Source organism: Pholcus phalangioides, unplaced genomic scaffold (assembly GCF_987345545.1).
Source record: "Pholcus phalangioides strain wild (caught in Gottingen) unplaced genomic scaffold, Ppha-v1.0 ptg000017l_1, whole genome shotgun sequence".
Lineage (NCBI taxonomy): Eukaryota > Metazoa > Arthropoda > Arachnida > Araneae > Pholcidae > Pholcus > Pholcus phalangioides.
In genome coordinates this window covers 50,522,160-50,547,035 of record NW_028301610.1, presented here as the reverse complement: position 1 = coordinate 50,547,035, position 24,876 = coordinate 50,522,160, and the positions used below count along the sequence as shown (strand labels likewise).

The following is a 24,876-nucleotide window of genomic DNA, read 5'->3' as shown; positions in this document are numbered from 1 at the left end:
TATACGCTTCTGACAGCTGACTCTAGGCCACTCACTGAACTGGTCCCTCACTCTTTATGTCACTCATTTGATCATTCACATTCTTACTCCCACTCTAAGTCACACTTTTGCTCATTCACGTGCATGCAAACTCTCTAGGTCACTCACTGACACGGTCACTTACTGTCTGGGCAGAGGTGGGTTTATTTGAGGGTTATAAAAATTTCACCACCCCTCTTCCATTTTGCTAGTTTTCTTGGCCACTCAATACTCAAATTTGCCGACCTTCTGAACTTGCCGCCCTGGGCTATAGCCCATTTAGTTCTGTAAATAGGACATTGTCTTCAGTAACAGGGTTAAAATCAGTGTTGCAAAAAAAAAAAAATTGAGGGGAAAAACTGAAAAATTACCAGCAAAACAAAAAGGCTGATGGAATTCAATTTTTCTAGAACTAATAGAGATATGAATTATTAGTACAGATAACAAGCATTACACAGAAACAAACTTTACGTCAGGTTGCACTACACGTACACGCACATTCCCGCATGTACCGATTCGATGGGGGGTTGCATGTGCGGTGTAGCAGTAGTTGGTAGGGGCTCGGGGATCCACGATGTTCTTGCGTCAGCCACCTCGTTGGGCAGTTTGCCTGTTGTGGCGTTGTATTTGTATTTGTATTTGTAGACTCTCGCTAATCTGGCACATATCACACCAGGGTGTACTGGGTTAACGAAATCGCCGAATTACTGCAAATTTATTGAAAAAGTCCATTTAAATAACAAACTTCTGCTCATAAACATGTGCGCACTATGTTTTCCTCTTCTATGCTCGGAGAAAACCGGCCTAAAAACACCGGATTACTGGAGGGATTATTGAAAGTCTGACTCTATACGTAGTAGGATGGGAAACTTTATTTGAAGACAAAAATGGGTTTCAGACGCAAAATATTTTCATAAATCGGGTATACAAACATGGAAATTTGTAATTTTTTTAATTTTATCGTCTCGTTTGAAAATTGTAAGTGATAAATGAGGAAGTTAAAGGTATTATTTATAAATACAGACATGTCATAAATGGGTGTTTTATGGTGTGTAGTACTTATTTTCATTTTAAGAAAGGATACAAGTTTGGTGTGCTATAAAATTGTTCACAGAAAGAAAAATTAACTGTCTAGAATGTGAGTAACTGAAAGAAGACTGCTTAATGTTCTCTACATCAATCGCCAAGTCCTCGAAGCGTATACGTGAACACGAAAAGTTGCTGGAGTGAGTGTAGCTCGGCTTTGGATGCTTGAGTTTCCAGCAGCGGTTCCGAACCTTTTCAGTGCATACGCCAAGCAGATCATGAGTAAATACTAAACAAGGTATTGAGCGAAACGAGAGGGACCCCATGGATGGAAACAAAGTCCCTTTGGTCGGGTCCAGTGCGGAGTGGGGAGTACTGAGCTGATATGAATTAGTACGAGACAAGCAGAGCCAGTTGAGGGCCCCCACATGGATCTGCCGGCAAATAGATAGAATTCTCTATCGAACGAGACAGACCACAGAGGGCTCACCTGGAATCACTGATGTAAACAAAGCTCATTTGGCCGATCCCATCACCAGCATTCAAAATCTGAACAGGGAAAACATCTACCCTGTGCTGTACTGAAACCGAAACTGCCTTATCATGGACCCTACATATGAGAGGACAAAAGCTGCGGCGCATAGGTTCAGCTTTTTATCTGAAAGCATGAAGTCATTTAAAGTTTGAGCGGTCACAACAAGCTCAGTGTGACCCGTTACGGGTAAGGGGGGCTGTCAGTGTGCACATAGTAGCCTACCTATTTATTTGATAACTACTTTGTTGTTGTGCGTAAAGTTCATGCTCCCAAGGGTGGAGCTGACAGGGCCGGGGACGATTCTCATCATTTTGTTTTGTTTTTTTAAGCTATAAATTAACTATAAAGGGGCCCATGAAAAGTCTGGTCTGGGGGCCCACTAGAGGCTTTAGCCTAGGGGCCCTGCTCTAGGATGTGGAGGCCATGGTCAGGGCTTTAGATAATTTTTTTTTCCTTCAAATGTTCAAGGATCGTCTCTCTTAAACGAGGTTTCTTGTATCCGAGTTAGCTTAGAATTCATTTAGCCTCTGGTTGACCGAGATCCTTATTTTATTCATATTATTTTGCCTAATTTTTATCATAACGTCACAAAGAGAAATGTTTAATACTTTCACAGGGATCAAAAAAATTAAATTTAAATGGAACTTATCTCTCTACTTTGACTTGAAAAGCTGGAAAAAAGCATTTATCGAATACATTCGGATGAATTTTTATTTGTGCACATTGTTTTGTCCGGTTAACTGTGAGCCTTAATTTTTATCAAGCGAAGGAGGAAGAAGTAGTATTCTAGGAACATTTTAAAATACCAATTCTTCATACGCTTTTCATATTCTGCGCTCTTTTCATCTGCGAAGTTTTTATTTATTTGTACAATTGCTCATGATACTGTTAATAAAAAAACATTTTTAGCTGGTAATGTGCATCAGAATTCCTTACAATGTTTATAAATATAACACACATTATTCAGTCTGCACCTCGAACTTTTTTTTCGTACGGTATTTTTTACAAGGGTAGCCGGCACAAACGTTCAAATTTATTATCAAAAACAGCCTATTCATTAATTGTAACACCAGTTACTGCAAGCAATTTTTTAAATAAGTATATTGCATATTGAAAAAATATAATTTTTATAAATATAAATTTTAATTTAGATTTAATTTTTAACTGCCTTCAATTTTTAGTTAATTTTCATTTAAATTAATTTTTATTTTCAATTAAATGTAATGGTAATTAATTTTAATTCTTAATTAATTTTTTATTAGTTTTTTTATTTTAAGTACGTTTGGCACCTGCGGACACTAGGTTGGGTCTCACCGATCGACATCTTCATTGTAAAAAATTGCCCCCCCCCAACACATCACCCTGTATCCGCGCCTGAATCAACGGTTCATGATGATGTAAGAGACAATGTCCGGCGCGCACCTCACCAGGCGAAACGCCTTAGTAAGAGCAGTTCACTACATTTGTGACTCAGTATATTTGTGCCCGTTTCCAGCATACTGTCACTATTTAAAGGGGCCATTCCCAGCATCCCCTGCCTCACCATCGAATCAGGATGCGCGATATTCTGCTGTGGAAAACTAACACATAATGAAAGGCAAGTGCTATTTGCATAATTAATCAGAATAAAAATACAATTATGACATGAAATCTGGGAATACTGATACGTAAACAATGCCGGCCGATCTGCGGAAATCTACAGCGGACTGGTTCTCTGAGGTGATTTAAAGGTCAGACAATAAAGATTTCAAAATGACTAGATCTAGGACTATTTCGCGGGGGCCCCAAGGTAATGTTACACTTGTGTGTCTCTGGTGAAAAGTCCTCGGAGATTGAAATAATGCTGTTTTTAATTTAAATGAATTTTTAAGAATTTCAGTTTTAGTTTTGAATTTTTTAAATTTAATTATTGAAAGTCTGGGATCAGGGATTCTTTAAAACCAATTCTATGACAACAGTCGATATCAGAGACGGAAATTTCAAGTTCCAGAAGATCGCAGCATTTAATTATTTTAGACTCAAGATTCGAGATAGATTCAATGTCCGAAGCCTCCTCCGAGATGCTGCGAAAAATTAAGTTTGACCAATGGGAGGGATCCTCTAGGTCAATAACTTCAGAGGTGAGCGAAGCGAAGAGAAAAATTCAGAAGTCTAAGAAGAGGTTGGAGACTTGGTGTTGGAGATCCTCAATAGGCTGACATTTATCTTCTACCGCACTAAGTCACTTGGATAATCCATTGAGTTGAATACTGAAAGAATCTTGCTTTAGTATGGCAAGTTGTGTATCCTGGATATTGTGAAGAATGGAGGAATCGGAGGTGGAAGGGTTGTCTGGTGCTTTGGAAAGGTGACAACAGCGGGTGGTATGGAGAGAGGACACTTTTTTTGAGTATGGGGAGGCAGACCGACTTGTGAACGAGAATGAAGTATATGGCTTGCATCGGGAAGAGGATGAAAGAAAATCATCAATAGACAGTCCGGCTGCATTTTTTTCCGATACGGTAACAGTAGAGAAAATATGAGGAGTCATAATTGTGTAACACGAAAAAGATCTGTAGAAATAAAAATACAGGTTTTAGCATCGTGCGAACAGAGAATACGTCGATCTCACATTCTCAGAATTTAGTACCTGAATGCTTAAAAAACAATGAATGGGGAGTATTATGTTGACAGAAATAGAGTGAAGATATTTTAATAAATGTCTACTAAACAAACAAACATCTATGCCAGTTGGTTAGTTGTTTGCTTATTCTTTTGCAATATATATTCATTGTATTAATTCATCATTACTAAGTTTTGAAGCCTTTTTAACAGTCTCTCCCAACCCCAGTCTATCACCATAGCAAGTTTTGAATTCACAAAATTGCTGGACACGTTTTCTTTCAATTAGATTCTTCAAGCCAGATAAGTCCTCATAAAGATGGAACCTTGTTTAAATCAACTCATCATAAAAATCAGTTTAATCATCATTATGAGAAAACATAAACTCTTGTGAATGTTCTTAAAAATACTTCTCAAAATTTATCTGAAGATGGATGTGTTACGATACTGAAACTTTTATGCAGTGAGCTATTTTAGTTCTGTGGTAGTGTTGTATTTCCATCATGATTCTAACTTGAATTTCTGAATAGATTTTTTCAAGTTTGTTTAGCTTCATCAGGTTTTACATGTAAAGGGCTAGGCATGTTTAAGTTTTGAAAATTCTAAACCTGGTTTGTATTAATTTCAGGTGAGAGTTGTTATCATAGGTCAAGATCCTTACCATGGTACAGGACAAGCCCATGGTGAGTAGCCAACATTTTGTTATGAGTCAGTTTTTTTTTCAAATTTCAATAAATATGGATTTTAAAATTGAGCACTTCTTTATAGGCCTCTATATCCTGTCTTAAAACTATACTGACCATCTTTCCCCCCCCCCCTTTTCAATTAAAAAATCAAATGTTCCACATTTCAATATCAAATTTTTATACACAAACTCCATGCTGGAAAAGTCATTCAAAATAGTTGAGCAAAACTTTTATCAAGAACTCAATTAATAAAAATTATAAAATGAAAACAGCCTGTCTCAAAAGCATATTAGAACTCCAATCATCAATAGTATGAAAACTTCATGGTATCATTGGATTCTTGTAAAAGAGGGGAAGTTTTTTCACATTTTAGAAAGGTTATACAGTCTGGCTCGCTTATAACGAACACAGATATGAAGAAATTTCTCATATAACAAAGTTTTTCCATGCCCCATGAATTTTGTGTTGCTTATCCATGCTATTTTGATTTCTTATAGCGAACACTGGTTTCAGTAAGTATTTTTAATCAGTTATTGAACACTAACTTCTTTTTAACCTTATTGATAAATTTGCTTTTCCACAATGTGTATGCATAACTAATAATGCTCCATTTATTTCCCTGAAATACATTCTATTAGCGTGTTTTTAAAATCCTCTTTCGCTTCTTGTTTTTTTAAAATACTTTTCTCTATTAAATCCTGTTTTGTTCACAAAAACCTTATCAGGAAGAAACAAGAAAAGACAAGTTATATATTCCCAGGAATCTTACCTCTGAAACACCTTTTGGAGTGCGCATTTACTGATCTTCAACTAGATTAAGACGTTGATTGTGGTGATGTTATTGTGTGCGAGTTAGTTTTTTTTTTAATTTTAAACCCAAAAATGCATCTGGTACTTCAAAAATTGAAGATATACTTGTAAGCTATTTTGTAAGCCAAGAATGGGAAAAAAGTGTGATATAAGAGATTCTCTCTCTCTCTGGACTCCTCAAAGTTTGCAAACCATGATTTTGAAGAGCAAAGAAGAATTGAGGGAAAAATTTTCGGATGGTGAACTGAAAATTTTTAACCTGTGACTCATAGAAGGAGCTCTTTTTAAATTATTCAAAAATAAAGTGGCAAAGAAAATATTCCAGTCACTGGTTTTTCGGTAGAAAAAGAAGCATTACATTTTGCATGTTTTATTAGGCAATAATGGTTCTAACGCAAAATGTTTAACGTCCATAATCATATCATGAAGAAAAAAAAAATATTTTTTGTATTTGGTGGACGCCCTGATTTTTCTAAGAAAAATCCAAGTTTTGCAGTTCAGCTCTGACAAGCTACTGCTCCTGATAGGTTTCTGAATGGCGAAACCCCAAGAGGTTTCAAGATATACTGACTGCTGATGGTGACGCCCAGTTCTTCTCCACCTTCCAACGTTTGTGTGATGTGATCATCATGCTGTTCATCAAACTTTTGGAGATCTGGTGGATGTCAATTGCCATTGACCTGAACTTCAGGACTCTCTCCTTGCTTCATTCCTTCGTCTTGGTTGGACTTGTGCCATGTCTACTACCTGAACTAGAGTTCCTGGGTTCTGGAGAAGAGATTGGATTCTCAGCTGATAATGGACTGTCACGGGTGAGATAACAACTGTTTGCCTGAACTAAATCTTTGAACGGAGATCTCAATAAAATATTTTATCATGAATCAAAATTAACTAAAAGTTTAAGTTGTAAAAGTAATGTGTTAAAATATTTAATGAAATAAAGTAATTGAAGTGAACAAAAACTTGTTTGTATTTCCTTCTTGTCTGCTTTAACTAAGGATATTCGAACCTAACATGAATCCATTAAGGGAGGCTACACCAAAGCCTGGCAAAAATTCTCAACCACCTATAATAGTTACAGACCTATTACTTTGACCAATTTTTTGCATGAATTAATAGAAGAACCCACATCATTTTGCTTTCCAGATGAATGCTCTAGACTAGTGGTTCTCAACCTTTTTTTGTCCATGGCCCCCTTTCAACCGTTTCTCATTCTTGTGGCCCCCTTGCGAACATGAATAATTTTCTACTCCTTCCCCCCCCCTTCCTTTCTCCCCCCCCCCCATTTTCTCATTAGAAGATAATTATTCAAAAATTGTCTGAAGTATAAATATTTTTGAATTTAGTTCGATTAATTTTTAATTTATGAAAATAACGAAAAAGCAAAATAAACACAATAGAATAAATCCCTTTTGGTCACAAAGTGTCTGTATCATCGTAATGTTACTTTTTGTGTAGTTTATTGTTTTGTGTTTTTCACAGTTTGATTTGTATGTTTTATGTGTTGTGTCAGTCCAATTTAAAAAAAAAATATTTTTAATCAATGTAAACTCTGCGCTTTGAAGACGGCACAATACCATCAAGTTACTGTACTGGATGAAATTTTTATTATTTCCAAATTAGTTATTTTTTTGTGTGTAAATGATTATGGTTTCATTGAGAAATGTCAGTTGTAGCTTCTAAAATATGCATTCTTATAATGATAAAAATCGCAAAAAAGTGGTAGCAAGCAGTTTTATTAATTTTATTCTCTTCATGCGGATAAAGGTAGTAATGAGGGAATAGCCACACAAATGAATCACAATTGAAAAGTTCAACCTTCCACATCGTTTTCAACAATAATACATGTATCAAGGATATAGGTTCATGTTGTAGCTCTACTATGAGTTTAAAAAAATGAACTAAAATACGTGCGAAAACTTTTTAAATATTTGTTAGAACCATTCATTCCAGAGAAATCATGTACGCAGTTACAAAACTGTTCGTGTGAACATAATAATGATTCATTAACAGGATTTCAAGCCCATCGGAAAATATAAATAATCAACTCTCATTTTAACAAATACCACTATAACGGGAAAAATATTGTTTTAACGAAAACTTTTCTAATCCCTCGGATAGGTTTACATAGGACCAATATAAAAATCTGGAATTCCTTTGTAATGAAATTTCGTTATTGCGAAGTGATTTCTCGGGTCTCTTGGAGTTCCGGTCTAATGGAGTTTGACCAAAGCGTATTAATGAAGGGTCTTTAATACGCTTTGGGTTTAACTGTATTTCCCCCAAAAAAAATCTGACAGTAAAAATCTTTGCAGTAAAGTAATTGAACTTTGGCAATTTAATCTGAAAACAGTCATTTTTATAATGATTATGTCCTTTTTACTTTTATAAATTTAGGAAGGAAACAAAAGGAAGAAAAGGTGAGGAGAAAAAGAAAAATGGCCAAGACGGGCTCTGTTGTGTGTAAATGCCTCGAAATTCCACTTGTGCGCAAGGGAATTCGTTCCTCACTCTCAGTTTTATGACAAAATTTGACATTTATGAGACGTTTGACTACGGGCACGATTAATCTCTATATATATAGCGTTCAATATTAAAATATTTCATTTATACGAAGCACAATTTCAATTATTTGACACATTTTCATTTTGTCCAAATCTTTGGCATTTAGACATCATTTCCAACTATCAAATCCAAGCAGTTTTTGCAGATTGAGAAAACGCGTCGCTGAATTGGTTTTGCATGCGTATTATCAATACTAAAAACCATAAATTTTAAGTTGACAGATACAAAGAGACGCATTGAGCGGGTTACGAACATTTCAAAGTTAAGACTTACGTGTGAATTTATTGCACTTCTTTTGGAAATCAGCAGATGCAGTGAGTCTCTAATAAACGGATTTAAATTGCTTAAAATATAGTCATACGTCTTTTTAGAATTTTTTTTCAAATGTCCACAACATTGTTCTTGCAGGATAGGAAAATTGCATTGAAATTATTTAGGATGTGCTGCAAGCCAGTAGTAGGGCAGTTAAAAGTAATCATTACAGTATCGATTAAAAAAACTAAAGATGTGGTGTCAATCTTAGAGGAAGTCCCAATACAGGGGCGGCTCGAGCTTACCTGCCGCCCGGGTGCGAAGCCTCATGTGCCGCCCCTACTGGCGACCCTGCCAGGAGGATGATTGGGCTTCGGTGAAGGGCACCTGGAGATAAACCTGATTTTTTTTCCAGAAGAAAGCTGCACATCATTGTTTATCATGAAAAATGTGCGTGACCATACGCCCCGCTTTTGGAGTAGAAAATTTTAATAAATGCCAGATAACTGGAATCCCAAATGAAGGGCCGAAAAAAATGTTTTGTTAGGAATTTTTTGGATAAATTTTTTGGTAGGGACATGACCTTCTAAGGGTAGGGCTGACAGGGCTCCAGCTTGAAGCACGGGGCTAAATCCTTATAACATTTCTTTTTTCACTCTATAAATTCACTCCCTGTGGAAAACCACGAAAGATTCCCTGACGCGGGAGGTAGGGGCTATGGAGAGAGCAATAGGTAGGAGGCGCAAAAAATGAGTCCCACACGGGTACAGATTTTGTCTCGAGCCGCCCAGATAGCGGTCTTGTTTCTGGCCTTGTCTATTTTCTCAACGTTTCCGTTGTCGAGGTATAGTATGACTCAAAAGCGTGATGTCGTGAATTTTTATTGTGTTAAATTTTGTCTCAAGTAAAGTCTACGCTGCCACCCCTTACAATCTGCCGCCCGGGTGCGCCGCACCCCTTGCACCCTTGCTTAAGACGCCCCTGTCCCAATACATTATCACAGCAATGTAGTTTTAAAAAATTTTAAATTTCACGGGTATTTTTCCCCATGTATGATTTGATCTCTTGGAGTTCATTATAACTGAATTCGACTTTATTTCTTTTCAACAGAGGCAATGGATTGGCACCCCCCTTCAAAATTCATAAAAAATACCCCAGAGCAATCATTCTCTATTCTATTTTTATAAATATATTCCCCTTCAGACCACTCAGTGCTGGCTAAACTAAATGGCTATCCGTCTGTAATTGTATGAAAACGATGGGTTTTTTACAAGCTTTCATTTTTCACCCATCTACTTCTTAGATTACATTTACTACCAGCACTCAAAAGAATGTCAATGAATGGTCAACAAATCGTTGTTTTCTTTATAGCAGCCCTCTTTGAATGAAAAGTCTGAACACACACAATTTTCTTTCTTCACAGTTATTCCATTTTGCTTAAACCTCTTCTCTAGTTTGTCTCAGGGCTTACTGTCACCCCCAAGTCGTAAAACCACCGAGATTACATGGACCACTTTTTTTATTTCCTTCCTCATGTTAATGTTACTTGAATAGGGGAAAAATTGCAAAAAAGATATTCTATGCATTTTGTTTGAAATTAAATTTTTTTAGTCAGAGTGACTAAAAAACGTTTAATGTCACAAATTTCTTTGTGGCCCCCGTATCAGTAGCCGTGGCTCCCCGTTTGCAAGATTTTCATCCGTGGCCCCCCTGGAATATCCTAGGGCCCCTCTGGGGCGATATGGCCCCCAGTTGAGAACCACTGCTCTAGACCAGTGTTTCTTAACCTTTTTTTGCCCATGGCCCCCTTTGAACCATATTTTTTTCTCATGGCTCCCCTGTCTTACCCAGAGTTTTCAACTCTCATTTAGAAGCAAGACACTTTATACGTATTGAAATGATTTTTTTCAGTGAATTTATACTGAACGAAAATTTTGCAAAGAAAATTGGCCTCCAAACTAGCCTAGACACTAGCCTAGAATTTATTGATCTCCCCGCTAGTCTGAGTTCTATCAGGACCGTCTCAATATCATTGGGGGCCCCCCCTCCTTAGGCAAAGTGATGCTATGGTAGTCCCATACTTTAGCTGGAAATAAACAGCCTATATATTTTCTACTTATTTTCAAAATTAATTGTACTATACAAAATATCATAAGGTGGGGTCACTTATGGGCATGACGCCCCTCACAAGAGTGGGACTGACAGAGCTACAGCCCAGGCCTAATATGGTTTTCATCATTTTTTTTTTTCCATACAATAAATTTCATATAGGGAAGGGGGGTCTGAAAAATTTAGCTGGAGACAAGAAAAACCCCATCTTAGGGAACTTGTTGCAAAATGTAGGCGGTGAGGCCTGGGTGGGTCCATGCCCTAAAAAAGACCCTGGTTTTATGGGTGGTTTTGTTGGATTCTCTTTCTCACTGTAAATGTGAGTCACTAATATAAAATCTTTATTTCTTCACACCTTAATTTTTCTTCTCAGCTCTCCAAACCACCTGTCATGGCCCCTTTCTCCATTTTCTTCCGTGGCCCCCTTGAAGTATCCCAGTACCACAAGGGGGCCATATGGCCCCCTTGCAGTCCTGGAATATTCTAAGGGGGCCACGAGTAAAAATCAGATGAAATAGGAGTCATGACAAGTGGTGAAGGGGGCCCCACAGAGAGAGGTGAAGAAATCAAGTTTTTAAGTGAAATATGTTGGGGGAAAAAGTGTGACTGAACTTTCAGAATCCAGCAGAGCTGTCCATGAAGCAGGGGCCATCTGAACCTATATGGGCATGGCTTGGGGTGGTCATAGAGGCCCTTCTTGGTCACATATGGTACTATAATTTTTGAGTGTAAATATGTATAAGCTGTTACGATTATGTAAAGGGGCAGCCCAGTATTTTGCCCGGGGAACCATGATAGTGAGACGGCCATGCATAGAACCCCCCAAAAGAAGGAAGTTCACTGAGCTCCAGCCCACAGTAAGGTGCAGACCTATAATGATGGGTTGGTAGGGGCGATTTATTGTGTAGGTTTGTTGGATGGTCCAGCATTTTGCACATACATATTATTCCCATATAATTTGTCCCTTAAGAAAGGTGGCAATTTCCCCTACTTTGATTGATCTTATCTATAAAATTTTTGTTCATTATAAATTTAGTTTGGATTAAACTAAATTCAGTAAGTAGAAAGTGTTTCACTCTACATGAGGGTGGGGGGGGGCCTAGGTAAGATGAGGGGGTCACGAGAAGAAAATGTGGTTCTAAGTGGGCCATATGCTAAAAAAGGTTGAGAACCACTGCTCTAGATCACTAGACTAAGGCAATGAATATCTCAATCTTTGCTTGGAGTGCATATGCACTCTACCACTCTCGATTCCTCGCAAGAGCAGTTGAATTTTCTCTCTTTCCTAAATATATCTTCGCATCATCCATTAAAAACCTTCATATGGATACCAGATAGTGACATCATCCTTAGGTAAGTTGCCATCTGGTGGCAGTGTCAGCAATTGTAAGCTTTGGCCTGAGTTATTTCCAACATGTACAGTCCCGTTCAGTGCACACGAGCTCCAAAGAAAGGTTAAGATATTCGTTGTCTTTGTAGTCTAGGGTGTTCACCCGGGATGTGAAAGGATGCAAGTTCAATTTCCTGCAAGGGCAGTTGAATTTTCTCTTTCCTAAATATATCTTCACATCAGCCAGCTGTTGAAAACCTTCATAAGCGGGCCTGGGTTTGAGTCCCGGCTGAGACAAAATTACTTTTCTTTCCAAGTTCACCTCAGCATAATATCCAAAAAATATCTGTTTCCTTGATACTTTGAGCTGAGAAAAAGCCATCTATCTCTCACGATCTGCATACTTTTCACAGCAGAAAGCAATAAAGCAGATCTGTCATGATGTGGGAAGCATTTGGTCATTCAACTGAATGACTGATATTGAGGTTTTTTTTGCAAGTTCGGCAAATGTTCAAAGACTATCAGGACATTTATGGAACCTCTCTACCTCCAGTTCTGAACAATATAGGGGGGGGGCATAATTTGTTGTTTCAACAAGATATAATGCCCCTATTCACATATTTACATCCACAAGTGCATATCTTACTGGTAATTTAGTATGTGCAATGGAATGGCTTGCGATGAGCTCAGACCAAGTGAAAGTCTTTGGGGTCTATTATCACATGAATTTTATACCCATGGCTGTCAGTTTTCTAATATGATAAAATTGAAGTAGCAAATTTGGTTTTCTCTGAATCCCCATCTTCAGAATTTAGTTAGCAACATGTTTGATCGAATATTTCAAATAATTCATGGAAACGGAATAACTTTTAAACTGTAAACATCTGAATATGCTGATGTCTATATCTATATGCTGGTGGTAAAGGGCACTATGTCCATTTCCATCAATATTGGGAAAACACTATGGATTTGCAGTACTTTCATTACACTACACATTGGTATAGGACACTTAAGTTTTTTTTTTTAATAAATAACAGAGATATTCACTTTATGAAACAAGTGAACTGCTCATAGAAATACTTAAAAAAAATCTTTAAACAGCCTCTTCTGTGAAATTTATCTTTTATAATGTGATGCCCTTTTCCTCTGGCATACAGATATACTTTCTGAGACAGATGTTTTTCATTTTTATTAATCCAATTCTTGAGTGAAGTTTTGTAGTGTCTTTACTGAATATGATTCATGTATAAAAAATTTGAGATTGAAATATGAAATGTTTGATTTGTTACTTAAGAAAAGTTATTGTCTTTATACCTTTGAGACAGGTTATATATAATTAGTAATTACCATTAATAATCTAGCTTATATACAGGCTAGATAATTAGCGTACATAAACTGTTCAATAAAGTACGAAACTGATTTTATTTCCATGAATAGTGTTTTATTCTAGATCTTTTTAAAGTATTCATATGTGTTGTAGGTATTTTTGTTTACATCCTCTAAAATTGCGTCTGCTTCCTCATAATGACTATAAAATTTGAAAAATATTTTTCCTGGATAAATATGATGGAGATCTAGTAATATCTAGTAGAAAAAACTTGTCCTCCTTTTTAATGCAAAAACATTGCAAAAAAAATTGTCTTTATATGTATTAGAAATGACATCATCTATTCAATCAATTATTCTCCAATATGTTTCTCACCAATTTTGTCATTTACTTGTTACATATGTTGTATACTCAATACTTGAGTTGCTGAAATGAAAAATAATTTCAATATGAAGAAGCTAAAGAGCTACTATGGTAAAAAAAAAAAAAAAAAAATAGATAGTTTAGTTTACGATAGTCTTAGGTCAAGTTTTTTACTCCCAGACCACGTAGTCGGGAATGCGGGTTAGTTAATGATAATCACAACAGTACTGACGGGGAATTACCCACCTCTGACTTGGATGGCTTCTCGATTGACACTAAATCTCCGGGCAAATTAAAATGTGTGTTAATAAACGCCAGGAGCTTGGGTAATAAGAAAGATTTTTTAGAAACTATGATAGTTGTGGAGGGCCTGGATCTTATAGCCATTACAGAATCTTGGGCAAACGATGGGGATGAATCTTTCTTACACATCTCAGGATACGATACTTTTTTAAGAAATAGATCGGATAGAAAAGGGGGTGGAGTGTTGATATACGTGAAATCATGTTTGAAGGCTAGAGAGTGTAACGTGAAGAAATGTGATATTGAAACTGTATGGGTTGAGCTTGAGAACAAAAGATATTATAAACTTATTGTTGGGGTTTGTTACAATCCACCGAATAGGGATCCAAACTACATCGCCAAATTGCATGATGAAATTTCCTACATGTGTAAGCGAAAGAGGGTCCTCATACTAGGGGATTTCAATTACCCAGGTATTCAATGGGAGAATCTTTCATCGAGAGATCAGTATGAAAGAGAGTTTCTTAAGTTGGTGCTCGAAAATTTTTTGTATCAGCATGTATCAGAAGCCACTAGGGGTACTGCTATTTTGGATTTAGTTCTCACTAGTTCTGAGCATCTTGTTAAGCATGTTTCGGTAGGGGAAGAGTTTTCTTCCAGTGATCATCGTATCGTCAGATTTCATGGTAACTTTTCCTCGGGTAAGGTTGATAACAAAAGACTGGTTCCTTGCTTTCGAAGAACTAACTTTGATGTTCTGAGAGGAAGGTTAGCGGAAGTTTTCAAAGACCGGTTGGAATCAGAAGGGGTGGTAAGTCAATGGGAGGAATTTAGTACGAAACTGTCCTCTGTTTTGCACGACGTCATACCCTTTTGTTCGAAAAAGGCGCATTTGTACATCGCACCCTCTATGATTCATGGATAGCGTGCGTAACCTCTATCTTGAAAAGAAAAGAGCATTCAGGGAGTATAAAAGTGAACAAGGTGGCTTATCATTGTTTACTGATAAAAGAGATAATGATATTCAATATACGGGTGTTGCATGGGGAAATAAAATCCTCAACGATATTCAAGTGGAAGATGTGGAGGTCCTAAATCTTCTCAAAAATATATGTGCGAGCAAAGCACCAGGACCAGATGATATATATCCCAGGGCCCTCGGGGAATGTGCTAATGAATTGTTAGGGCCAGTCGCACAGATATACAGGAGTAGTGTTGCTGAGGTTATTGTCCCAAGGGATTGGAAACTTGCTGACGTTGTTCCGATATTTAAGAAGGGTAGTAGAGAAGCAGTGTCCAATTATCGTCCAGTGAGTTTGACGAGCTCCCTCTTGAAAATTTTGGAAATTATTATCAATAGGCAGTTTGTGAAGTGGATAGACGAGAATAATGTATTGTCGGATAATCAGCATGGATTCAGGAAGGGGAAGTCATGTTTAACTAACCTCCTTTGTTTCTATGATCACGTGACTATGGCTTTGGGTAAGAGCAAAGGTAAGTTAAACGATTGACCCAGATTACATCCCCAGCTGCCACACCAGATCAACTTTGGCAACGCGTGGAAGCTGCTTGGTCTGCTGTACCCCAAGAACACATCCAAAGTCTCTTTGAATCAATGCTGTGGCGTGTGGCAGCGGTGATCTCCAACAATGGCGGCTACTCTGGCTACTGATTTTGGCAGGAACCACACTTCACAGAAGTCTATAAATTTAATCATTTGATGCTTGGTCAACATGTTATCTACAAAATAAATATTGTTGCGATATCTCTTGTCTTTCTTGGTGTTGCAATTTGGGTGGCCAGCAGTGTATATGACATCCATATTTGTTATGGGCATCTTTTTCTCAGCCACCTCGCTGGGCATTTGGCTGTTGTGGTGTTGTATTTGTATTCTGGCATTGAATAAAAGGATGGTAATATTGGCATCAAGTTACTGATCTGTTTAGTTTCCATAGGTGCCTGCTGCTGTTTCAGAAAAAACATTAGGTTATATTTAAATGTGTCTACTAGTATAGAGTTATGAAGTCCTAGAAAAGTGAGAAAAAGTTCACAGAACCAATCTTTTGCTTTTTTTTCTTGTACTTGAGAAACGCATTTGGCAGGGCTTAAAAATTCTGTTCGACTTGATTTTTTTTTATTGTTTTATATTTGTACATAAATACAAGATGAAACAAAAAGATCAGCCAAGGGGTCTAGAGACCGATACTGGATGATACATTGCAAGTTTATAATGAATAATAAAAAACACAGTTGCTTATTAGTAAACAACATCAACAAACTAAAACTGAAAAACGAAATAATAGAAACACACACATAGTTTTACGAAAATGGAGAGGGGGTTTAAAAAAAAATCAAAAAAAGATTTTATTTATTGTTGGTGTAAAAGTTTTTCTTGTCGAATCGAATGCAGGCTACAAAAATTGATTTAGATGTTGGTAAATTAGTGTTAATAAGAAACATGTTTCACAGGAATCTGTGATAGGCCTAATTATATTTTTAAACCATGTAAACAATATAAAATGAATTGCATGGCTGTATGTATGATACCAGCTACACCGATGTCATTGTGTTATCTGAAAACAATCGTTTGGTATTAGAACATCACATTGAACATGATCTAGCCTTGATAATCTGTTGATTAACATTAGAACAATGGATGCTTCCATATTGATCGCAAAGTTATTTTGACATGCAATCACACCCAAACGGTTCATCTCCGATTGTTGAAATTTCATGACTTATATCTTCCCTTCTTGGGGGTTTGGAATTCCTAAAATAAAAATGCCCTAGGTTTCTTAGTTGAGTGGTAAAATGAAGTTCTACCTAAAACAGTGGTAGCAGTCATTTTATAACAGCCACGTATTGCGCTAGTGTGATTGAAAAATTTGCTGAAATAGACTGACATCATATGTGTAAACATTAGTAACTACAGAACAGATATTCTGTTATGTTGTTTGCTTTTCCTCCATCGACTTGCTATATGTCTTGATACTGACATGCATTTTGTACCATTCAAAAGTGAACTTTTGAAGAAACTCATCATACATTATTCAATACATTTAGTGTTTCTATAGATTGTGATGCTTTTACTGAATTGCATTCACTGGTACAATTTTGAGAAATAGATCTGATAGGAAAGGGGGTGGCGTGTTGGTATACGTGAAATCCCGTTTGAAGGCTAGAGTAACGTGCAGAGAAGTGATATTGAAACTGTATGGGTTGAGCTTGAGAACAAAAGACGTCATAAACGTATTGTTGGGTTTGTTACAATCCACCGAATAGGGATCAACACTACATCGCCAAATTGCATGATGAAATTTCCTACATGTGTAAGCGTAAGAGGGTTCTCATACTAGGGGATTTCAATTATCCAGGTATTGATTGGGAGAACCTTTCATCTGGAGATCATTATGACAGAGACTTTCTTAAGTTAGTGCTCGAACATTTTTTGTATCAGAAGCCACTAGGGGTACTGCTATTTTGGATTTAGTTCTTACTAGTTCTGAGGATCTAGTTGAACATGTTTCGGTGGGGGAAGAGTGTTCTTTTAGTGATCATCGTATAGTCAGATTTCACTAACTTTTCCTTGGGTAAGGTTGATAACAAAAGACTGGTTCCTTGTTTTCGGAGAACTAACTTTGATGTTTTGAGAGGAAGGTTAGTGGAAGTTTTCAAAGACCGGTTGGAATCAGTAGGGGTGGTAAGTCAATGGGTAGAATTTAGTACGAAGCTGTCCTCTGTTTTGCACGACGTCATATCCTTTGTTCGAAAAAAGCGTGTTTGTAAATTGCACCCTCTATGGTTCACGGATAGCGTGCTGAACCTTTATCTTGAAAAGAAAAGAGCATTCAGAGAGTATAAAAGTAGACGAGGTGACCTATCATTGTTTACTGATAAAAGAAGACTGTGGAAGAAAGCGATAAGGGATAGTAAAAAGGAAGTTGAATCTAGAGGTTGGCAGATAACATTGGCTCTGACCCAAAATCATTTTTTCGATATGTCAATAATGGATGTAAGGGGACAGTTGGCCCCCTCTCGATAGGAGGCTCAAAAGTAGAGAGCAATGTAGGCATGTGTAGTGCTTTCAATGACTTTTTCGCGTCGGTTTTTAATGGAGATAATGATATTCGATATACGGGTGTTGCATGGGGTAATAAAACGCTCAACGATATTCAAGTGGAAGACGTGGAGGTCCTAAATCTTCTAAGAAATGTATGTGCAAGCAAAGCACCAGGACCAGATGATATCTATCCCAGGGTTCTCAGGGAAGGTGCTAATGAATTGTTGGGGCCAGTAGCACAGATATACATGAGTAGTGTTGCTGAGGGTATCGTCCCAAGGGATTGGAAACTTGTTAATGTTGTTCCGATATTTAAGAAGGGTAATAGAGAAGCTGTGTCCAATTATCGTCTAGTGAGTTTGACGAGCTCCCTCTCGAAAATTTTGGAAATTATCATCAAAAGGCAGTTTGTGAAGGGGATAGACGAGAATAATGTATTGTCGGATAATCAGCATGGGTTCAGGAAGGGGAAGTCATGTGTAACTAACCTCCTTTGCTTCTATGATCATGTGACTAAGGCTTTGGGTAAGGGCAAAAATGTAGATGTTGTTTACCTTGATTTCCAGAAGGCATTCGATCGGGTCAAACATGGTAAACTCTTGAAGCGTTTATATGAGATTGGAATTGGGGGCAACTTGCTGAATTGGATAGAATCGTGGTTAAGAGATAGGTCGCAACGAGTTATGGTGAACGGGGAATTCTCTGGTTGGACAGACGTCACAAGTGGAGTTCCTCAAGGAAGTGTCCTTGGCCCCATACTTTTTTCACTTTTTATCGATAAACTCGATCAGGGTATCGATGGGATTACTAGCAAATTCGCAGATGATGTGAAGTTAATGGGGGTAATCAGGAATCAAAGCGATAGGGAGTCACTCCAGACCAGTCTAAACAGGATTGCAGCATGGGCAAATGAATGGAGCATGACTTTTAGCATTGATAAGTGAATGGTCTCTCATTTTGGTTCGAACAACCCACGGTTCTCTTACGAGTTGAATGGTGTCACTATCCACTATCCCGGATGCAACTAGGGTCACCAATTTGGGAATTCTCATTGACGAGCGTCTTAGGTTTTCTGAACATTGTTCAGCAGTGGTCAAAAAAGCAAATAGAATGCTTGGTCTCATTTTCAAAAAAGTCTCTTCGCGTTCTCCTAAAGTCATTCTTCCACTTTTTCGAGGCTTAGTTCGTCCTGGACTGGAGTATGCTGTAAGGTTTTGGAGACCATACCTACAGAGGGACATAGACTTGGTTGAAGGGGTGCAGAGAAGAGCTACGCGTGTCCTTATTGGCACACAGGGCTTGAGTTATGAAGAGAGACTTCATTTTTTGAATATGTTTACAGTGGATGAACGCAGGTGTAGAGGAGATATGATCGAAGTAGTCAAAATTTTCAATGGGATGGATAGGATGGACCATGAACTTTTAGTACACCGCCAATTGACTACTTTTACAAGGGGACACCAGTATCGATTAGTGAGGGACAATGCAAGGTTATGGTGTCGCAGGGAATTTTTCTCTAATAGGGTTGTTAATAAATGGAATAGCTTACCTCCGGAGGTAGTAAATTGTAACACAACTGACATGACTGACATGTTTAAAAAGAAATACGATAAGCATGTTGGGGTAAATCGAGAAGCTATCCATACTTAGAATAAGACAACCATAAGTATTCTTTATGGGCATTGTATAATATTTTATCATGTGTATATAATGTTTATAATTTTTGTTAATTGTATTTTTAATTGCGATGCTGTATTTTTGAAATATATGGCATCCATACTTTATGGGCATCTTTTTCTCAGCCACCTTGTTGGGCATTTTGCCTGATGTGGCTTTGTATTTGTATTTGTATAATAATGGTAAACAAATGTTGAGTTTAGTTCTGTTAGGTACAATGATTTAGCTATAATTGTTTTACTTTTACAGCCGAATGTATTTGTATAGTAATATTTCTTTTGGTGTCTTTCTCGTTTTTTATACAGGTCTTGCTTTCAGTGTACCTGTAGGCATCACTATTCCCCCAAGGTAATATTCAGTTATGTGTTTAAAAATTTGACATATACAATCAAACAATCAAACTTGGTTAATTCAAAGCTTAACCCATTAAAGATGACTTTGATTTTTTTAAACAAAAAAACAATGAGTGGTTCCCGCTCCCACCATTTATCTGCAAAGAAAAAAAATTAAAATTTTGAATGGCAAATTTTCGTACCACCCGGTGTTAATGGGTTAAGGGAAGTGGCAAAAAACAATTTTGAATTATCCAATTCATCAATATAGAACAATTATACTTTTACAAGAAATCAAAAACTCTCTTTAATGCTTGTACAAAACGTAAACGATCACAAAAACTACAAGCATTCATTTTTATTCATTTTTTCATGTAATTTTCATTTTTATTCATTTTTTCATGTAATTTTCATTTTTATTCATTTGTTCATGTAATTTTCATTTTTATTCATTTTTTCATGTAATTTTCATTTTTATTCATTTGTTCATGTAATTTTCATTTTTATTCATTTTTTCATGTAATTTTCATTTTTATTCATTTGTTCATGTAATTTTCATTTTTATTCATTTGTTCATGTAATTTTCATTTTTATTCATTTTTTCATGTAATTTTCATTTTTATTCATTTTTTCATGTAATTTTCATTTTTATTCATTTTTTCATGTAATTTTCATTTGTATTCTTTTGAATGCTCTTAAACATTGTACATATCTAGTGTTTTAGAGAGACAATCTCCAACACATTTTACCAGACAAGTGACTAGTATTTCAGCACTCCAGCTTTTAAACATTCCAATCTGTTCCAATCTGATGAGTACCCTATGATTCAGTGATTGTCATCATGATTATTTCAGTTGAAGCCATATGCCAGAGTTCTAGTATGGGTGCTTTTCATCTGGTGACAATCATAATCAAAGCCCTTGATTCATGAATGTGATTCCCAATAGGCTGACAGGGCTGCAACCTTGTTAGTCCAACCATGTGTTCAACCGGGCAGGGCATGGAGACCCTTTGCCCCACATCCTGCAGTAGGGCTTCTGGGCTGAAATCTTTGATGGGCCCTCAAGTCGGACTTGTTTGTAGAATGTGAAAAATAAAAAGAGTATAAAACTATATATAGAATTTGTAGTGTGAAAAACAAAAATAAAATCACATCTGATGATAATCATCTCGGGCTCTCTGGCATTAGCCCGGCCAGACCCACCCCTTTGTGGGGTCCACGTAGGGACCTCAGTTATGTAGGAGTTTCCACGATAAGATCTGGCTCAATGAATTGTGATAATTAATATGTAAATTAAGAGTTGGTGTCTAAGCCCTCTTTCATTTTGCTATGGGACTATGATGCTGTTGGGATGGCAGTAGGGACACTATTTTTTTGGATAAATATTCAAAAATTTGTTTGAGTTCTGTAGAACAGCCTTATTATCATTAAGAGTTCTAGGTAGCAGCCTTATAACTATCAATGGTTCCATGAGAAACTTTACATTGGAAAGCCCTGATATAGAGAACAGATAGGTATACAGAAATGGGCAGTCAGAACATTTCAAAGCTGAAACAATGCCACACTAGAGATTCTTCTGGTATGGTGTTGGCTGAAAGAAGAATTTTTGGAAAATGAACAAGGAATCAAAAATTGTGCTTCGGAATTTGACTAAAGAAAGGAAAGTCAACTGGAAAAATGTTGATAAAGAGTGAAAAGATCCTTAACAAAAAAGTGAAGGAACCTAATGTTTTTCAGAAACCACCTTCTCTAGAGATAGGTGCACTATCACTAGAAGTGCAAGAGGAATTAAGCATTGAATAGCATTTTAACACTGAAAAGTATTGCATTTAGCTGCTCTTATTTATCCACTTCTACTTCCATTCAAAATTATTTTGATGTGTAAAAATTTGTGAGAGTGAAAACACTAAAATAATAATTCAGTCACATAAAAAGTGCCTTTCACTGGCCCTGTTTCTATTTTAACATATCCGCACAGGATGACAATATAAGACTTATCTTTATGGCAAGAAAATTTATAATTATAATAATATGATCGAATGAGCATAATATACTTCAATATGCATGTTTGTAATAATATAATAATTTTAGTGTTCTGTTTTTGTAGAATAGTATCTCAAAATTATTCATTTTGTTCAAGAAGAATGAAGAAAATGTTGAAAATTTTTTTAAATAAAAGCAGAAACAGTGACTTTTTTCTTTGGCAGTGGTGAAAATCTAGAGAAAAACATGTTCTTATCAAGATGAAAAATCATGGTAAATCCGGTAAAATTCATCAACGGTAAATTCCATGCCAACCCTGTAGTGAATAGTCATGTCCAATTTTTTATGTCCCCTGAAGAATGCAGAACTCCCCTGATACCCATACCAGTGCAGTAAAAGTGCCAAGATCCATAGAAACTATTTATAAATCAAATATCGTGCAACAACAAGCTTTTTCAAAAGGGTACCTTCAAATGGTACAAAATTGATACTGCAGAAAGCAAACATGAAGATAGTACATCTCAGTGGCCCAGTTCAAAAGGGCAACAACTCAGAACTGCATTTTTGAGTTATGCATGCCATGAGAATGGTGGAATATGCCTCTACGTATTGCAAAACAGCAACAACTCCCAACTCTGCTTATATGCTTCTACTATAATTAAATCTGTGTTTATTCCCATTCGGTTCACACACAGTGAATCTTTAAAATTCAGATGTCTCAAAACATAGAATTTCAAGTTTTTGCCTTTTTGAACTGGGCTGTCAATTTATTCTATCAATATTTATGATTGCATAAGAACATCCATTTCAGCATATTTTCGAATTTCAAAAACCTGAGATGAACTGTTTGGGTGTAATGGCATGTCAAAATGGCCATTTCTGTTCTAGTGTTAATTAAATCAAAAGTTTAATAAATAAAACGATCAGTCAAATTTTTTAAAATTAATTTTCAATTTCATTGCAGTTTAAAAAATATATATAAAGCAATCAAAGAGGATATTCCTGATTTCACTCCTCCTAATCATGGCTATTTGAAAGGCTGGGCTGAGCAAGGTAAAAACTTGTTTTATTTTTATTGTTTCCACTTTAATTACAGTATTGCTAATAATAAGTCTGGTAGTTTTGAAATTTCTAAATCCTAGAGCGGGGTTTATTCTGGTTTTTGGTTATTAGTAGCAATTTGACCAATTTTGGGGAAAAAACCTGGCTTAATCGGGAAAAGGTCAAATTGATGCACTGTTAAGTGCCGGGTTATTGGGCACTTTTTTCTAATAAATCTGATCTTGTATTTACCCCCAAATATAAAGTTTGTTGTGATTTGGAGCAATGTCAATTAGCAGTGAGAACTCTGGCCTAGAGCAAAAAAAGAGTGGAATCAAACTTTAAGCTTTCAGGGTAAAATACAGTAGACTCTTTATAATACAGTAGAACTTGGTTAATTCAAGTTTTGGAAAATTTGAACTTTAATGAAACTCCTTGAGTTTTCTATCTAATCAAATGTTAAAATTTCAAGTTTTATTCAACTTTTTTTCTAATATTTTGGATAATTCAAAGTCGAGGAAAATTCACAAACAGTTATATCTTGCTTCTCTCAGCCCAATTCGTTTAACCTTCATTATCCAGATATTGGCATGCTGACCAATTTTTTAAACATTAAATATTTAAGAATATAAGTTTAAAAAATTCTGACGTTTCTGAATTAAGGTGCACAATGGGTGCCATTTTTTTCCTTGATGTCTAGCTTGAACATTCATGCTAACATTCTATCCGCTGAGCAGAATATAAGGAACTATAGAGCCAGTCCTAAGGTAAACCCCCAGGTTTTATGACAACTTGCAATAAAAAAACAAGCATTTTTCTTCCTTTGAAAACGACATCCTTTGTATGTCAATAAAAAGCTTGTCTGAATTTAATTCACTTTTTGCATTAGATTTATTGTTTAGCAACTCCGAAAATAATTACTGGTTGTGATGATCAAAACTAGCAAAACCACATGATCTAAATTCCCACAAAGTTGATCCGTGCTGAATTAATGCACCAAAATAATTTGGATGAGTAATGAGCAATTTCCGAAATGACTGTCCATCTAGAAAGAATTCAAAATACTAAATTATAAGTTTTTAGGGTTTTTCTAATTATAATTTAATGTGTATTGCAACATTGTTCAGTAAGAATACATCAAAATTGTGCACCACTTGATATGGACGGATGAGATGCCAAATGCACTCTTTAACTGCTTCTACATTACATGTGGGCAGTGGGGGATGAAACTCGGTGGAGGCCCCGGGCGCGAAAAAAAATATTGGGCCCTTAAATTGGAAAAAGTGTGAAGTTTGGGTTTTTCAGGGCCCTCTATATAGAAGCCGTGTCTCCAGGTGTGCGCCCGGTGCACCTGCTGTTAAATCCACTTTTGCATGTGGGTGCCAAAATGCATTCTTGCCCTGACTGAAAAAGTACATAGTTGTGACCCTGGTTCGACCTCAGGAAACAGATTTCTTCAGAATAATTTCTTCTAACGAAAATTTCCCTGATGTCATACAAGTGATTTGCAAAATTTAGGAAAGAATTCTATAACTGATGATAACAGTAACTGTTTCTGTAAATCAGGCTTTGAGCATGGTCAAGAAATTGTACAGTGATGCCGATTCCAGAATGTTAGAATGATGTAGCAGCTGAGATCAATTATTAATTGTATTTAAATATTGATGATCAAATTGCAATTTGTAGTCATTTTACAGATCTAGTATAGATTAATTGGATAATTTGAACTTTCTTACTGTCCCCTTGAGCTTTGAATTAACCAACTTCTTTTTTTGTAGGTTTAATTTTAGTTTGTTTGACTAGTCATAAATTGATATTAATTAAGGCCTATTCCATATTTTTTTCTTTTTTAATTATGAGACTTCTCATTTTAGTGTCATCAATATATAGCACTGTATCATTTAGCAAAAGATATCG

The 24,876-nt window shown here is 36.4% G+C and overlaps 1 protein-coding gene across 1 annotated transcript in view; it reads left to right on the top strand.

Annotated features, from left to right (window-relative positions):
- LOC149074062 (uncharacterized) overlaps positions 1–24,876 on the top strand; it is a 104,832-nt gene that overhangs the window by 59,077 nt on the left and 20,879 nt on the right. The window contains exons 5-7 of the mRNA XM_089246635.1: positions 4,809–4,863; positions 19,908–19,950; positions 22,883–22,971. Of these exons, the coding sequence (XP_089102761.1) occupies positions 4,809–4,863; positions 19,908–19,950; positions 22,883–22,971 (187 nt within the window). The remainder of the gene's footprint in view (positions 1–4,808; positions 4,864–19,907; positions 19,951–22,882; positions 22,972–24,876) is intronic.